The sequence below is a fragment of the Oikopleura dioica genome, chromosome XSR (genome assembly GCF_907165135.1).
Source record: "Oikopleura dioica chromosome XSR, OKI2018_I68_1.0, whole genome shotgun sequence".
Classification (NCBI taxonomy): Eukaryota; Metazoa; Chordata; class Appendicularia; order Copelata; family Oikopleuridae; genus Oikopleura; species Oikopleura dioica.
Genome location: NC_137294.1, coordinates 1,343,167 through 1,356,157, shown reverse-complemented (window position 1 = coordinate 1,356,157; position 12,991 = coordinate 1,343,167). Strand labels below are relative to the sequence as shown.

The window sequence follows — 12,991 nt, the reverse complement described above, 5'->3', positions numbered from 1 at the left end:
GCTCGTTTCAACCCAGAATCCCAAGGACTTCCGTTTTTCATCGTAATGCCTCTCTTGTATACAATTATAATTTATTTCATGTGTGGATTCGCGGCCGATGTCAATACTTTCTTTTGGTGCTATCTGATCAACGTATTCGTCGCGACTGCTTGCACTGGGTACGGCTATTTTATATCTGCTCTCGCTAGAAACGTAAAAGAAGCAAACACTATAGGTAGGTTTTTTTTTCTCCGTTGCCATTAACTTTTGAACTTTCAAGCTCCGTCCTTGTTGATTCCATTATTTTTGTTGTCTGGTTTCTTTATTCCGGCGAAACAAGTTCCCATTTATTTTATTCCTTTTCAGGTAAAATTGGTTGATTCAAAATTTCTAAAATTAAAAATGCCTCAAAAGTACATATCGTGGTTTTACTACGGCGTAGAGAACATGGTTACGAACCAGTGGGTCGATTCTAGCATTTGCATGAGTCTCAATATTTCCCAACTGGATATTCCCATTCCCGAAGGTAATTTTCAACTGCCAAGTCTTTGATTTATTAGATTTACTAAGACTGCTTCGACTTTTCGGGAAGTTTGGATGGCGTCACATTTCCAACCGTTCCGCCAGAGTATGTCACGGGCATCCCCATTCCAGGGGACTTTCCCTTCCCCACTGGCGTTCCGGAAATTCCATCGCCCGAAGATCTTTACGACCAGTTCGTCGAAGGACTCATCAACTCGAACTCGACATGCATCAACAGAGGAGAGCGCTGTCCCGACAGCCGACCAGTCGAGTTCGATGGGAATCTGGTGATAGAAGCGCTCAACTATGAGCCCGAAAATTTCTCGAGAAATAATTGGCTCCTGGTCTTACTTTCCGTTGTTTTCAGAGTTTTAGGTATGTTGTATTTTGGGTTAAACCAATTATGGAAGGGAATTTTAGGATTACCAATAAGATTGCTGTATTTGGCCAACAGGCCAATCAAAACCCTGATCGCCCTGATTTTATGGATCAGGGTTTTGATTGGCCGGTAGGCCAAATACAGCAATCTTATCGGTGATCCAAAAATGCACTTCCATAAATTGGTTTAGTCCATATTTTTTAACTAATAGTCCTCAAACTCAAGTTTTAGCGTACGGAGTTCTGGCCTATCGATTCCGCAAGACTAACCGATGAAACGTGTCATAGTTCTTAACTTATTCAAAATTTCATGAAAATAAATCCTTCAAAAATCAGAACATCAGTTCGCTTCCGACAACGAGCGCAGCAGGGAATTACTTTCAAAAAGGCTTTCATTGTTCTCGCTCGAGAATACTGAAGGTAGAAACAATTGTCTTTCAAAAATCTTGACTGTTTTGGCGTCCTCTTCTTTTTTCAAGCGTTGTTTTTATTTGTGTAAAAATTGGGCACATCTGCTCGCAGTGGCGCTAATCCAGCGTCACAGGACGCTTCTCTCGATATTCTTCAGGGGCTCTTGATTTTCCAACGTCATGATTCATGGTCGTCGACAAGAGAAATGCCGCGTACTTTTGTGCCTTGCAGATATTTGGTTTCATTATTTACGGCGGAGTCTTGCGACAGAAAAAATTTCTCTTCGATGACAGGTACCAATTTTCAAATGAGAGCGCAGTGGACATAACTCTTAATTTTTTCTCAGGCGAGCTATTGAAGAAAATCTAGCTCTTCGAGCTGATTTAAACCCTCTTTATCATCTGGCGCTCTACGATTTTTGGGGAGCTCCGATACGCTCTGAAACAAGTACTCATAGTTGGAGGCCGTTAGTCTCGCTCTCTTTCCGATTGCAGAAGTCGAATCTTTTTTGGATGCATTTCTTCAACATATTTCTTCATGCAACAAATGCATTTTTATTCGAACGACTTTCCCAAAAGTGCCTCGACACGGACTTTGTTCCCCACATTGGTGGATTTTTATTCCTTTCGTATCCAGTCATGTCGGAAGCTGTCTACACTCTTGTTGGCCGCGCTGACATGCTCGTTGCCACCATTCTGCTGGTGTTGCTCGGCCAAATCGCGAATGAACCGCAGAATGAGTGGCTCATGCTGGCCGCCGCGGTCGCGACGATTCCAATAAAAGAAACTGGCTTGATCCTGTTTCCTCTTTTTCTTGCGAGCCAATTCTTGCTCCATCGACAATCGGCAAAATCGGTCCAAGTGCCACTAGCACCTCTGGCAGTCTTCGTCGTTCTCGCAAGTTGTCGCATTATGCTCACACGCGTAAATGTGGCGAAATTCAGCCAGCTGGATAACGATTTACCTTCCCGCGTTCATGCACTTGGATTGATCTTCGAAAACGTAAGACAGATGGTTTGCCCGATCTCGCTTTGCCACGACTGGTCAAAAGGAACATATTCTTTCTCGGAATGGAACTGCCTTGGTTCCTGTCTGATAGCGATTCTCGTCGGAAAATTACTTTTGCATGGCGATAAATGGACGAAGACGAGTATTCTACTGAGCGCATTTCTGTACCTTCCCTCTTCCAATCTCATATCATTCGTTGGATTTATACGAGCAGAGAGATGTCTCTATCCGGTTTCGATTGGTTTCCTTCTCTTTGTTCTAAGAATAACGAATGAAGCAATGAAAAAGGCAAATCTTTCAAAGTAATAGTTTTGAATTTTAAAATTTTCTTAAAAATGATTTTCAAGGTTTTCGAAGAAACTTCTGCATCTAAGCTGGATAGTAATATTCTCAGCGAAGGCACATATTCGCGGACGCGCTTGGTTGGAAAACGAGCTGATCCTTTCCGAAACAGCTGCCGCGCTTGGCTCGGTGAAGTCAACGGTCAACTTGGCGTTGGCTTACGCAGATCTGGGCCAGTTGGAGAAATCGGAAATTTTGATGAGAAGCGCGCTAAGCCGGCATCAGTCGGCGGACATGTTCTACAACTTCGGAAGCATCCTTTTCGAGAAGAACGAAAGTGCTCGCGCAGAGAGCAGCTTCCAAAGCTGTCTCCGACGTAAAAGGAGCCATCCTCTTTGTCTCCTCAATCTCGGTGTTCTCAACGAACGAAGTGGCGAGAAAGATAAAGCTCTGGGATTTTACGAGAAATGCTTCACGAATTCTCGCAGATGCCGGTTCAACCTTGGAAGAATACGATTTCAAGAAGGAAACTACAATCGCTCGCTAGAAGTGCTCGAATATCAATCTGACGCCCGGGCACTGGTGGTCGATTACAATAACCACGAGCGTGCTTCTTACTTCAGTCTCTTGGCAATAAACTATTTGAAACTGAATCAAAACGATAAAGCCAAATGGTGGTTGGAACGCGCTCTCGCCGAAGACCCACTGCATAAAACCTCACTGCGATTAAAAAACTATTTATGATCAAAAATTATTTTTGTACAGTATTTAATTTTCAAATAAAAAGTTTGCTGATAAAATGTCGCGAATTTTATCAAGAGTGCCCCTGGACTAATAAGAAGCAGGAACAGTCTCTAGAATCTTGAGACAAAAGATGCGATCTTGCCAGGACTCGAACCTGGAATCTTCTGCTCCGTAGGCAGACGCGTTATCCATTGCGCCACAAGACCGGCTGTTCGAGCACCTTTCATGTGAACTCTTATCATCATGTGAAGACGGCGAAATTCGAACCTTTCAATCTGAAAAAATCGAGAAGCCGCTTTCAGTCACGTGTCGAGAGTTAAATTAAGCCGCGCTGTTAACTCTTTTTTTTAGTTCGAACTTAGCCGCAAGCGGCTTCTCGATTTTCAGAAAAATGAAGTTGTTTTCGCCCTCCTTTCTTTTATTTTCGGCTAAAATGTAGAGTCTTCTGAAAAAAAGGGCGCGAAAAATAATTGATTGATTGGTTTTCAACTGTTATAAAGAGCCACCTTTTTTATCTTTCTAAATAGTGCAGGGCAGAAAGAAAAAATGACAGATGGTCCCTGCCGAGTGGCAAATTTATCACTGTCCGAAAGGGCGCTCTTCTGATTTTGGAGAATAGAGGTCAGGGTCAGGGTTTGAAATTTGAAAAGTGAGCACGAGCTCGCGTGAGCACGTGGGTCCTCCAAATTCAGTGAGCATGAGCACTGCTCATGAGCAGCTCGTGCTCACGTGCTCATGGGCAGCTCATGCTTACGTGCTCATGAGCTGGTAGTGAACCTAGAGTGAGAGGGAAAACAATATCAAATCAATAAATAATATAATTCATCAAAATAAAAACTGATCCACTCATACTGTTCCGCATATTCAAGACATCAGAGTTGCAAATCTGCTGAGCTGAGTGAGCTGAGCTGGCTGAATGCGCGGTCGCTCAGCTCAGCTCAGTGCTTTTCCAAAATGATTTAATCTGCTAAGCTCAGCTCAGCTCAAACAATTTTCGCTCAGCTCAGCTAAATGATTTTCGAACATGATCTGTTCTGCTCAGCTCAGCTCAGCTCATACAATTCTCACTAAGCTCAGCTCAGCTAAGCTCAATGAATTTTACGCTATTTTAATAATAAAAATACAGTAAAAACAGCTCAGCTCAGCTCTAAATATGGTCTGCTCAGCTCAGCTCAGCAGAGTACTTCCTAATTAAATTTCTCCTGATTGATGAAAAAGGGGGAGGAGCGAGTCTATTGGTCCAGTAAGAGAAAACGTGCATTCATGCTAATTTCTGTCGAGTTGCACTCTGCATATTCCAGCTCATTAAAGCTCCCCGCACGCGAGATATAAAATAAAAGGCAGTGGCCCTTTTAGATTCGCATTCAAGATATGCGTAGAACTAAAGAAGCTGCCCGAGTTTAAATTTTAGAAGCGCTGATATCATTCAAATGCAGGAGCAGCCCATTCCAGCATGCGCCCTTTTCCGGCCCAAGTTCTTTCGTGCACCTTTTGACGTAACCGAACAGACCAAACTACGATTAATTTTCGCCATTTATCATTGTACTAAGTATATTGATAAGCTCAGCTCACTCAGCTCAGCTCTTATTAGGTTCTGCTTAGCTCAGCTCAGCTCAACTACCTAAGAAAAGGTCAGCTCAGCTCAGCTCAATGACCTCTGAAAAGGGGCAGCTCAGCTCAACTCAGCTCAGCTCAGTGAGCTCCGAAATAGACCAGCTCAGCTCAGAGAATTTCTCACTCAGCTCAGCTCAGCGAAAATAAAGCCACATTTGCAACTCTTATTGATTTGGAAATATTGTTCTTGCATTTTAACGGATTAAATATACATACAGACGGTATTCACTATATAGACGAAAATAAATATGAAGGGTGAAACGGAAAAATGAAGAATTATAACTTGAAAATTTCTAAAATTCTTGGATCAACAAGAAAAGTTCAAAGATAAGAGGCGCCTGTCTGCGGTACTCTTTTTCGCGCCGAGCTACAACATTGTAACTTTTGATAAGCGCCGTAAGCTAAGTAAGAATCCCGGCGACGATATAATCTGCAGCGGTGATATATTCTATATCATCATGCTACACAGCTTATCTCTTTTTATTTTTCACGACAAGAGAGTCGCCAAAATAAATTTCAAATTTTCAAGATCGTCTAATTCAATTTATGGCGGTTCATTACGTTGAAAATCGAGGGGAAAAATTATAGATTTTATTAAATAAAAATTCGTAATTTTAAGTTTTTCTATTATTTAATTTTCGCTATTAAAATTTACCAAAATGGAAAATTTACAATATAAATTCTTCTCAAAAGAGTCTTCAAAATAAATCACCGAATACGGAAGTCAGCTGGATTCATTTACATCTAAAATTGAAGGTGTCCCTTTCCCACCCATCCCGCACACATTCGTTCAGCAGCACTGGCCAGAGTCGAGATAGGTATATAAACTTCCGTGTTTCAGCGCGAAGAATATTCACCACGAAAAAAGTGAACAGATGAAGTTTCTTTCTGTTTTTGGACTTGCTCTTTATGGCGCCGTTTGCTGCAGCAACATCGCTAGAAATGCTCATGAAATCGGTCTTACGCCAGAGGTAAACGATTTGAGAAAGAATAAAAGCTACATTTTGAAAAACTAATACAATTAGGAACAACGATTCTTCGACCTGCTGAACGACCAGCTTCAACATCTCAGGAGCGGTAAGTTTCAAAAACTAGTGTTTCTGTTCACCTGGGTTCGTCAACCTGTGTTGAAATCCTGAGTCAGGGTCTTGAAAGATCTTTGATGAAATAAATTGGTAATTTCAAATAACTTATTTGGAAAAGCCGCTTCGCGGCTACCCTGAAGAAAAGCCGCTAATTTCCATTTGAGATCTTTCAGGACCCTTACTCAGGATTTCTACACAGGTTTCTGAGCCTAGAGTTTTATCAAAGTAAAATGATAATTTCAGTTCGAGCGGAAATGCCCTATCGACGGTATCCAATCTCTCCACTTTTCTGAACCCTACTGTATGTCAAAAAAACTTTTTCGGGAATAAACCTTCAATTCGAGCAACAGCGCGATTTTCGTCTGCAAAATTTAGCACCGCGCGGTACAGGCGGCGCCGGAGAGTCCCAGCGCTCGTCCCGGTCACCCGCTTCTCCGTTTCATTAAACCCAATTTTGATAAGTAGCGATATTAAGCTTGGGACTGATTTTAATTTGTACAGAGAAAAGAAAACATTTGTAAAGAAAATGATGAAGCAGTTGGTCTTGCTGTTCGTTTTAACAGCGAAATCCAGGATAGAGGCGACTTCGGTTCTGGGCTGCAATTCTAGCGGAAGAGGTGGCGATAATGCTTTCTTTGGAGAGACGAAGGTAAAGAATATATATTATTACTAACTTAATGATTTATCTGATTATTTTATTATTTTAATTATATTTATTTGTTTTATTCTATATAATTATATTTTTATTATTATTTTTGATATTATCAAATTTATTTTTATTATTAATAATATATTATTATTTTATTTATTTATTTTTTTTGCGTAAAAAAAATAAGTTTAATTCAATTTTTCATCGTTTTATTTTTAACTTATATTAAAATATAAAAATTGTAAATGATGGAGGCTATTTTGCTTTTGCCTTTTTTGCTTGAGTTGTGAAAAATGAACGTAAAAGGGAGAAAAGACCAAAAAAAAAGCTCCAGGAAAATAGAAGGAAAGCAACTTTCTAAGAGCAATTTTGCGAGGGAACTTGTTCGAAGCGGTAGTTATCAAATCGAGTCCCGTCTGGATTTCCTTCACTCGAGATTAGCTAATCCAGCCTCCTAAAGAGAGATCTGCCCACTTCCAGTATTTTGCTAGGAATTTAATACGTCTAGATTTAGCGCGAGCCCGGCAATTTTGACGAGTTGACAGTTTTTCTTCCCTAATTTAATCGACAAGGAATTGATGAATTTACTAAAACAGGTTAATTTTAAACGAGTCATTTTAACCTTCTCAGAATATTTTCCCAAAAAGTTGGTGTTTTTGTTTCGTTCGACAGTCGAACTTCGACTATTAATTGGATGCGTTATGTAAACTGCGTCTAAACAAGTAAAAAGAGAGTTTTGAAGAGGCTGCTGGTAAAGTATAGAATACGCGGCGCATCGAGTGGATCAGTCCTGCCGAGAACTGATAAGGCTCGCTGCAAACGTAAGACGAAAAAAATTGTGCCACTCAGATTAGACCACCGCTTTTTATCCCAAATCCACTCCAACCCAGCTTTGTTCACGCGAATTACCGATTTTCCTCGACTAAAAACGTGAGTCGGAATTCCAAGCTAGAAATTGAAAGCTTGTAAAAATCGACGTTGACACCCTTAAGGTCTATAAGACCTCTTATCAAAAGCTGCTTAAAAATTACTCTCCAATATATTTTATTTCTGGCCATTTCGTATAAGCCGCATTTTCATTAAAGATCTTTCGAGCCCTGACTCAGGTTTTCTACACAGGTTTCTGAGGCTGTATCTGTAAAAAAACTATCAGAAATTATTATTGCTGACTCATTTCACAATGCAAAATTCTAAATTCAAACCTATTTTAGTTATTTTACGCAAAATATGCTAAGTATATTGTGCTCGAGATTTCGCCTGTCTGAACGACTAAAGACTTCTAAGCAGTTTAATACGTGCTCAGTTTTTGAAAATGCAGATTTAAAGCGAGCCCCGGAGTTTGCCACTCACAATCGCACTCGTTAAGAACCGGATTATGGATGACGAGAGAGTTTATTTTTTTTAACTTTTTGCAACTCATTGTCTTTTTATGCGAAAAAATTGAACGAAGTTCAAAATTACAATCTCAATAATAAAAATAGAATAGTTATAAGTTATAACTTATAACTAGGGATTTTCACGGGAGCGCGATGACCTCTCTCTCGCGATTCCAACTTCTCTTATCTGACATAAAATTTAAAATTTCTTTTTATGAATATGGGTAATTGAACTTGCTGATTCCGAATATTGATTCATTTCTAAAGAAATTATTCAAGAAATAATGTAAAATGCGAAATTTATATTTCAAAGCAAAAATTCTCATTGTTCTAGATTTCACTAGAAATTTTTCTTCGAATATGATCTTTATCAGACACTTTTCTTAAATCTCTGAAAAAATCTTTTTACGGGTGCTTACGGGTCGCCTCCTATTACCAGATAACTAACCATGAGGCGAACGCCGCGTAGCCCGCGGAGTGCGGCAGGATCGCCCGCAGGGAGGTCCGAACCTTCTGGCGGAAGGTGACAAAATATGGTGGTTCGATGTCTGACCCCAAGTAACCCCCTTATAACTTATAAGGAAATTCAGGCATAGCCTCTTCGCGGCTTCGTCTTAAAAAAAAGCCGCTGTGCGGCTTTCTACGAAAGCACTTTCAGCAACCTGTCTGGAAAACCTGAGTCAGGGTCTGAATAAAAAGCCGCGCATCGGCTTTTCAAAAAATGAACCTGCGGAGCGGCTTCTCAAAATTACCTTTCCAATATATTTTTAAATTTTCGCAAAGCCGCTACGCGACTTTTAATTAGAGATCTTTCAGCGGATTTCTACTTTAGAAGACGACTGTACATCTTGAATCATATATTTTAAACAGTAGTTTCAGTGCAAGCTTATTTTGAAATGTTCCTAAACAGTTTGACAGAAGTTATGTTTTTGATAGTAAAAACTACTCTTTGAAGAATGGAATACAATATCGTCGAAAAATAAGTGAAAGATAAATTAGATCGTTTTTGGATGAGGTGGCGGAAAATGTCCGTCCTCCTTGAGTAGTCGGTACTCCAGCAGCGTTCATTACGCAAAACGCAGCCGAAAATGTCAAACGTTTCCACCAAAGTCAAGTGGATCTCTAATCCTCTCCTCTCAACCCTCACTTCTTCTCTTTCGCTGAGGATAATTGTCTTCCCGCCTGTTTAAAAACAAATTTAATGGGATAATATTAACAGAAAAAATGACGTCTATTTTGATTTACCACATTTTTGACGATCAACTAAATTTGATGATATTGATAATGATATCATACTGTTGGGAGACAGGTGACATTTATTTCATAAATAAATGAATAGTTGGCCTTGTTGTTGGAGCTTTGCTAGAATCCTGAGTCAGGTTCTGAAAAGCAGGCGTAGCGGCTTTTTAAAAGACGAAGCCACCAAGCGGCTTCGCAAATAGAAAAAGTTAAATTGAAATGATTATGTTCCGAAGCCGCTTTGCGGCTTCGTCTTTAAAAGCCGCTACGCGGCTTTTCATTTTGGTTTTTCAGAATCTGACTCAGGTTTTCTACACAGGTTGCCGAGCCCAGGCTTCCCAATACTTACATAAGCGGCTTTGTTCATAATTTATGAATCATAAAAAAGCCACCGCGCGTCTTTTCTTTAAAGCTCTTCCAAAATCCTGACTCAGGTTTTTACACAGGTTGCCGAGCCCAGCCCTAACCTCAATTATTCGATCTTCTTGGCCACTCCCATTTCATTCAAAACCAAAAGTTCTTCACCTTCCAACCTTTCTTTTCAGTACGTTGGAACTCCTGGCTTCCCGGGCGACTAGAAGGTCCATTCAATTGCATCTGGGAAATCGGCGTCGACGAATGGAGCGTGGACAAAGCTCCCATTTTGAAGGTCCACGTGCGCTCCCTAGAAATCAACTGCTCCCAGCTACTTGGCTTATAAATTATAAATCATAAATTCTAAATTTAAACTTTGTAATTTTTCTTCCCTTTTTCAAAGTGAAAAAATGTAAGTCCCTAAAGCTGCGGCGTAAACAAACGCGGCTTACGGATGGAGCGCGAGACCAACCGCAGCCAGCTATCCGAATAATCAAAACTAGAAACTTTCGACTTTTCTTTAGACAAAGTTTTTTTCCAAAAAGTTTTTTTGGATCAACTGATTTGATTTCTTGACAATTTAAAAAGCCGATCGAAAGCGCAACCAGGTTTGGGTCATGGTGAATGGGAGAAAGAACTTTATCAACTGTGACACGAAACAGCTGTTTTTCGCCGGCGGAGAAGGTTCAAAAGCTGAAATAGGACTCGATGTTCAAGCAGGCTCGGCGATTTTGATCTCCTACAGTGCTGTGAAAACTGTGGCTGATGGTAAGTCCTTTCTATCCAGTTTTCTTGCAGGCATAAAATAACTGACTTGGTGAAAATAAGCCTCCCATTTGCGCAAATACCGGTAGTTTGGGTTAAATGCATAATTGAATTTACAAGAGATTACAGGTGATAAATAAACGTAATGGCGGGGTAATGTGTGATGCCGGGGAACGTAAGCCTTATCTCCTGCTTGGTGAGTAGTAATCGTTTTATAGCCATGAAAGCTGCTCCAGTAATCCGAGCTCCGCACATGCGATCGCATCATCAGCAGAACAACTTCGCCAACCAGAATGATCCAAGTCAACGGTTCTTTAATTCTCTCTTAGCTTTATTTTCCGCTCGAGAATTTGAAAGAACCGAAATCAGAAATAACCCTGTCTACGTTCAGCACATACCTAATCCAATGGTCTACCGACCTCTTCCTCCCCAGGTGAGCCTTCAAACTCAATAATCAGCAACATCATCTTTCATCCAAGGATAATGTGATGATTGACCAAGGCGCTCCAGTTCAGCGACCAACGATGATGAACTCTTTGAGGCCGCGCGTGAACCTCAAATCCATCCTTGCAACTCTTCCTCCTTCCACGCCTCGTTTGTTGAACCAACCAAGCACTCCTGCTCCCGACGTCGAGACAAAAGCCACCACGCTTTCCTAGTATATACTCTAGAACCGATCATAAACCTGATCATAATTCTTTCCAGCACAGACGCCCCTCTAACTGCAAATTTTTTCAGTCGCGAAAAAGAAGCACTCGAAGAAGAAAAACTCAAAAAGGCAGCAAAGTTTTTCTACGTCCTCGGCGGCGGCTTCGTCCTTGTCATCATCTTCTTTTGTATAAAAGCCGCGTTTGTCGGCTCCACCAAGCCCGTGGCGAGTACGTATTGAATAGCAATAGTGATGAAAGTAATCAAATACTGTAAATAAAACAACGACCCTTTATTTGTTTGATGAGCAGAAAGAGAAACAGTTTTTTATCTTTGGACCTGATAGATTTGAATTTTAAAATAAGAAAAAATGTTTAATTTAGTTCAAATTTTTTTAAACAGGGTAGGAACTGTTTTATTTGCGAGGCGATAACTTTTCGAAAGACGGTTTGAGCTTGACGATTTTCCGGCGAAGGGTTCGCGTGAGACTTTTAGACTTGGACGTTGCTGGAACCAGGTACTCGAGCGAGTTCTGAGCAAAACTCAGAGAATGTGAGCTGCCTGGAGCGAGCATCTTGCGGAGCTACGAATTAACAATGAATTAGGCTTGTTAAAATGCTGGCCTTACAGTCCGTGGCGGTTTTGGCGGCGGCGTGGTTGAGTTCAACTCGCTTTCGGAATCGAAGGGGGTCGACGACTGTAGCGGAAGGGACTTCATGCTCACGCAAAAGTCGCTTTTGCGAGCAATTTTCTCGGATAGAGTCAGCTCTGGAAGAGCTTTCAGAAGCTAGAAAACGTTTTCTTGTCTGTTTTTCTTTCCAAATTTTTTACCTGCTCCATCTTTTCCTTCTCGCTCATCGTCTCCAGATCGAGGCAGTTCTGCTTGAAATACTGGCGGAGAATGAACTCCGATTCTTTTGATAAAATACTCGCTAGGGAGTTTTCGCGAACTTGAAATTTTAATTATGGAAGCAAGGAAGCAACTTGACTTACCAATGAGGAATTTTGATCTTTTCATCGCCTCGTCGAGGATGGCTGCGATGTCATCTAGTGTTCTGTTGACATCGTAGCCGGGATAGTTGGAGTAAACGATTGACTCGTTGATTTTGTTCAGAGCGCTTTCCAACTTCTGGATCACCTTGACAAAGGCTTCGTCGCTCTGAAAATCAGATTTTGGGCCTTTTATGGCTTTATACGTTCCAATAAAAGAAGATTTCTATCGTTATTTAGAGGGGTAGTTTCAGGCATCCTAGATTTTTGTTGGATAAGGCCTCATAAAAATGAGTATATAATTCGTGCCTCAGTTTTGTCGGAAACAAAAAATAAAATGAATTAACAAGATGGATTCAAAGTTGTCCTTGACTCTACAGCCCATATCGCATAGCGCTACCTAGTTGACATATATTATTATTTACTAAAAAGATTCTGTGCAACAATTTATGAGAGACGAATATGAGAGACGAATATGAGAGCTTTTGAGCTCTTCAAAGTTTGAAGTTCAAACCAATAAAATGAATTATCATCAATTCTACATTAGGGTCCGCAACGCCGTCTTAGACTGGTCAACCTCCTATTACTGATACTATTTTATATACTTTTACAACAATAAATTTACCTTGGCCATGACTCCTTCTTTCGCAAATTTGAGCTGTTGACTGGCGTCTGTTAGCTCTAACTCCAGTTTCTCGCAGCGTTCTTAAATAAAAATGAAAAAATGGTTTTGAATAAAAAGTAGTCAAAATAATCAGAGATTGTCTGACTAGTAGTTGCTACTCACTGATGGCGAGGTTGAGCTCGTTTGATAGACGCTGGACGTCTACTTCAAGTTCTACGTTTCGACGGTTCGCGTCACTTGTTTCGATAACCTTCGCATCCAGCTCATCCTTTAATTCGGTGAAAACATACAAGCACAAGATCGACGAGGATGCAACGTTCATT

General features: G+C 40.6%; 4 protein-coding genes, 1 long non-coding RNA gene and 1 other non-coding gene across 6 annotated transcripts; 4 read left to right on the top strand and 2 right to left on the bottom strand.

Moving 5' to 3' along the window:
* The first annotated feature begins 29 nt into the window (after window positions 1–29).
* Window positions 30–1,167, top strand: LOC145706512 (protein white-like). The gene is made up of 5 exons (XM_081783928.1): window positions 30–214; window positions 260–345; window positions 394–505; window positions 550–876; window positions 1,112–1,167. The coding sequence occupies exons 1-5, from the start codon at window positions 46–48 to the stop codon at window positions 1,153–1,155; spliced, it is 738 nt and encodes a 245-aa protein (XP_081640054.1). The 5' UTR covers window positions 30–45; the 3' UTR covers window positions 1,156–1,167.
* A 309-nt stretch (window positions 1,168–1,476) lies between these two features.
* Window positions 1,477–3,330, top strand: LOC145707265 (protein O-mannosyl-transferase TMTC2-like). The gene is made up of 3 exons (XM_081784763.1): window positions 1,477–1,583; window positions 1,637–2,599; window positions 2,645–3,330. Exons 1-3 carry the CDS (start codon window positions 1,477–1,479, stop codon window positions 3,321–3,323), a joined length of 1,749 nt encoding a protein of 582 aa, XP_081640889.1. The 3' UTR covers window positions 3,324–3,330.
* A 126-nt stretch (window positions 3,331–3,456) lies between these two features.
* TRNAR-ACG (transfer RNA arginine (anticodon ACG)) lies at window positions 3,457–3,529 on the bottom strand. The gene has a single exon. It is a non-coding gene; the product is annotated as a tRNA-Arg (tRNA).
* Window positions 3,530–5,718: 2,189 nt separating this feature from the next.
* On the top strand, window positions 5,719–6,367 carry LOC145706519 (uncharacterized). Its single transcript, XR_014134690.1, has 3 exons — window positions 5,719–5,908; window positions 5,963–6,014; window positions 6,266–6,367. It is a non-coding gene; the product is annotated as an uncharacterized LOC145706519 (long non-coding RNA).
* Window positions 6,368–10,243: 3,876 nt separating this feature from the next.
* On the top strand, window positions 10,244–11,338 carry LOC145706513 (uncharacterized). The gene is made up of 4 exons (XM_081783929.1): window positions 10,244–10,408; window positions 10,624–10,838; window positions 10,885–11,063; window positions 11,144–11,338. The coding sequence occupies exons 1-4, from the start codon at window positions 10,258–10,260 to the stop codon at window positions 11,292–11,294; spliced, it is 696 nt and encodes a 231-aa protein (XP_081640055.1). The 5' UTR covers window positions 10,244–10,257; the 3' UTR covers window positions 11,295–11,338.
* On the bottom strand, window positions 11,338–12,990 carry LOC145707263 (uncharacterized). Its single transcript, XM_081784761.1, has 6 exons — window positions 12,831–12,990; window positions 12,669–12,748; window positions 12,047–12,212; window positions 11,885–12,003; window positions 11,682–11,840; window positions 11,338–11,636 (listed from the first exon to the last, which is right to left on the bottom strand). The coding sequence occupies exons 1-6, from the start codon at window positions 12,988–12,990 to the stop codon at window positions 11,469–11,471; spliced, it is 852 nt and encodes a 283-aa protein (XP_081640887.1). The 3' UTR covers window positions 11,338–11,468.
* Between the last annotated feature and the right edge of the window lies 1 nt (window position 12,991).

Excerpts from the sequence above, each read along its gene's own strand:
- LOC145707265 (XM_081784763.1), top strand. The coding sequence starts at position 1,477 with ATGGTCGTCGACAAGAGAAATGCCGCGTACTTTTGTGCCTTGCAGATA. Across the intron at positions 1,584-1,636 it reads AAATTTCTCTTCGATGACAG|GCGAGCTATTGAAGAAAATC; the intron begins GTACCAATTTTC and ends ATTTTTTCTCAG. Across the intron at positions 2,600-2,644 it reads AAAAAGGCAAATCTTTCAAA|GTTTTCGAAGAAACTTCTGC; the intron begins GTAATAGTTTTG and ends ATGATTTTCAAG.
- LOC145706512 (XM_081783928.1), top strand. The coding sequence starts at position 46 with ATGCCTCTCTTGTATACAATTATAATTTATTTCATGTGTGGATTCGCG. Across the intron at positions 215-259 it reads AAAAGAAGCAAACACTATAG|CTCCGTCCTTGTTGATTCCA; the intron begins GTAGGTTTTTTT and ends TGAACTTTCAAG. Across the intron at positions 346-393 it reads TTTATTTTATTCCTTTTCAG|TACATATCGTGGTTTTACTA; the intron begins GTAAAATTGGTT and ends ATGCCTCAAAAG.
- LOC145707263 (XM_081784761.1), bottom strand. The coding sequence starts at position 12,990 with ATGAACGTTGCATCCTCGTCGATCTTGTGCTTGTATGTTTTCACCGAA. Across the intron at positions 11,841-11,884 it reads AGAAGGAAAAGATGGAGCAG|CTTCTGAAAGCTCTTCCAGA; the intron begins GTAAAAAATTTG and ends AACGTTTTCTAG. Across the intron at positions 11,637-11,681 it reads CGCCAAAACCGCCACGGACT|CTCCGCAAGATGCTCGCTCC; the intron begins GTAAGGCCAGCA and ends GTTAATTCGTAG.
- LOC145706513 (XM_081783929.1), top strand. The coding sequence starts at position 10,258 with ATGGTGAATGGGAGAAAGAACTTTATCAACTGTGACACGAAACAGCTG. Across the intron at positions 10,409-10,623 it reads TGTGAAAACTGTGGCTGATG|CCATGAAAGCTGCTCCAGTA; the intron begins GTAAGTCCTTTC and ends ATCGTTTTATAG. Across the intron at positions 11,064-11,143 it reads AAAGCCACCACGCTTTCCTA|TCGCGAAAAAGAAGCACTCG; the intron begins GTATATACTCTA and ends AAATTTTTTCAG.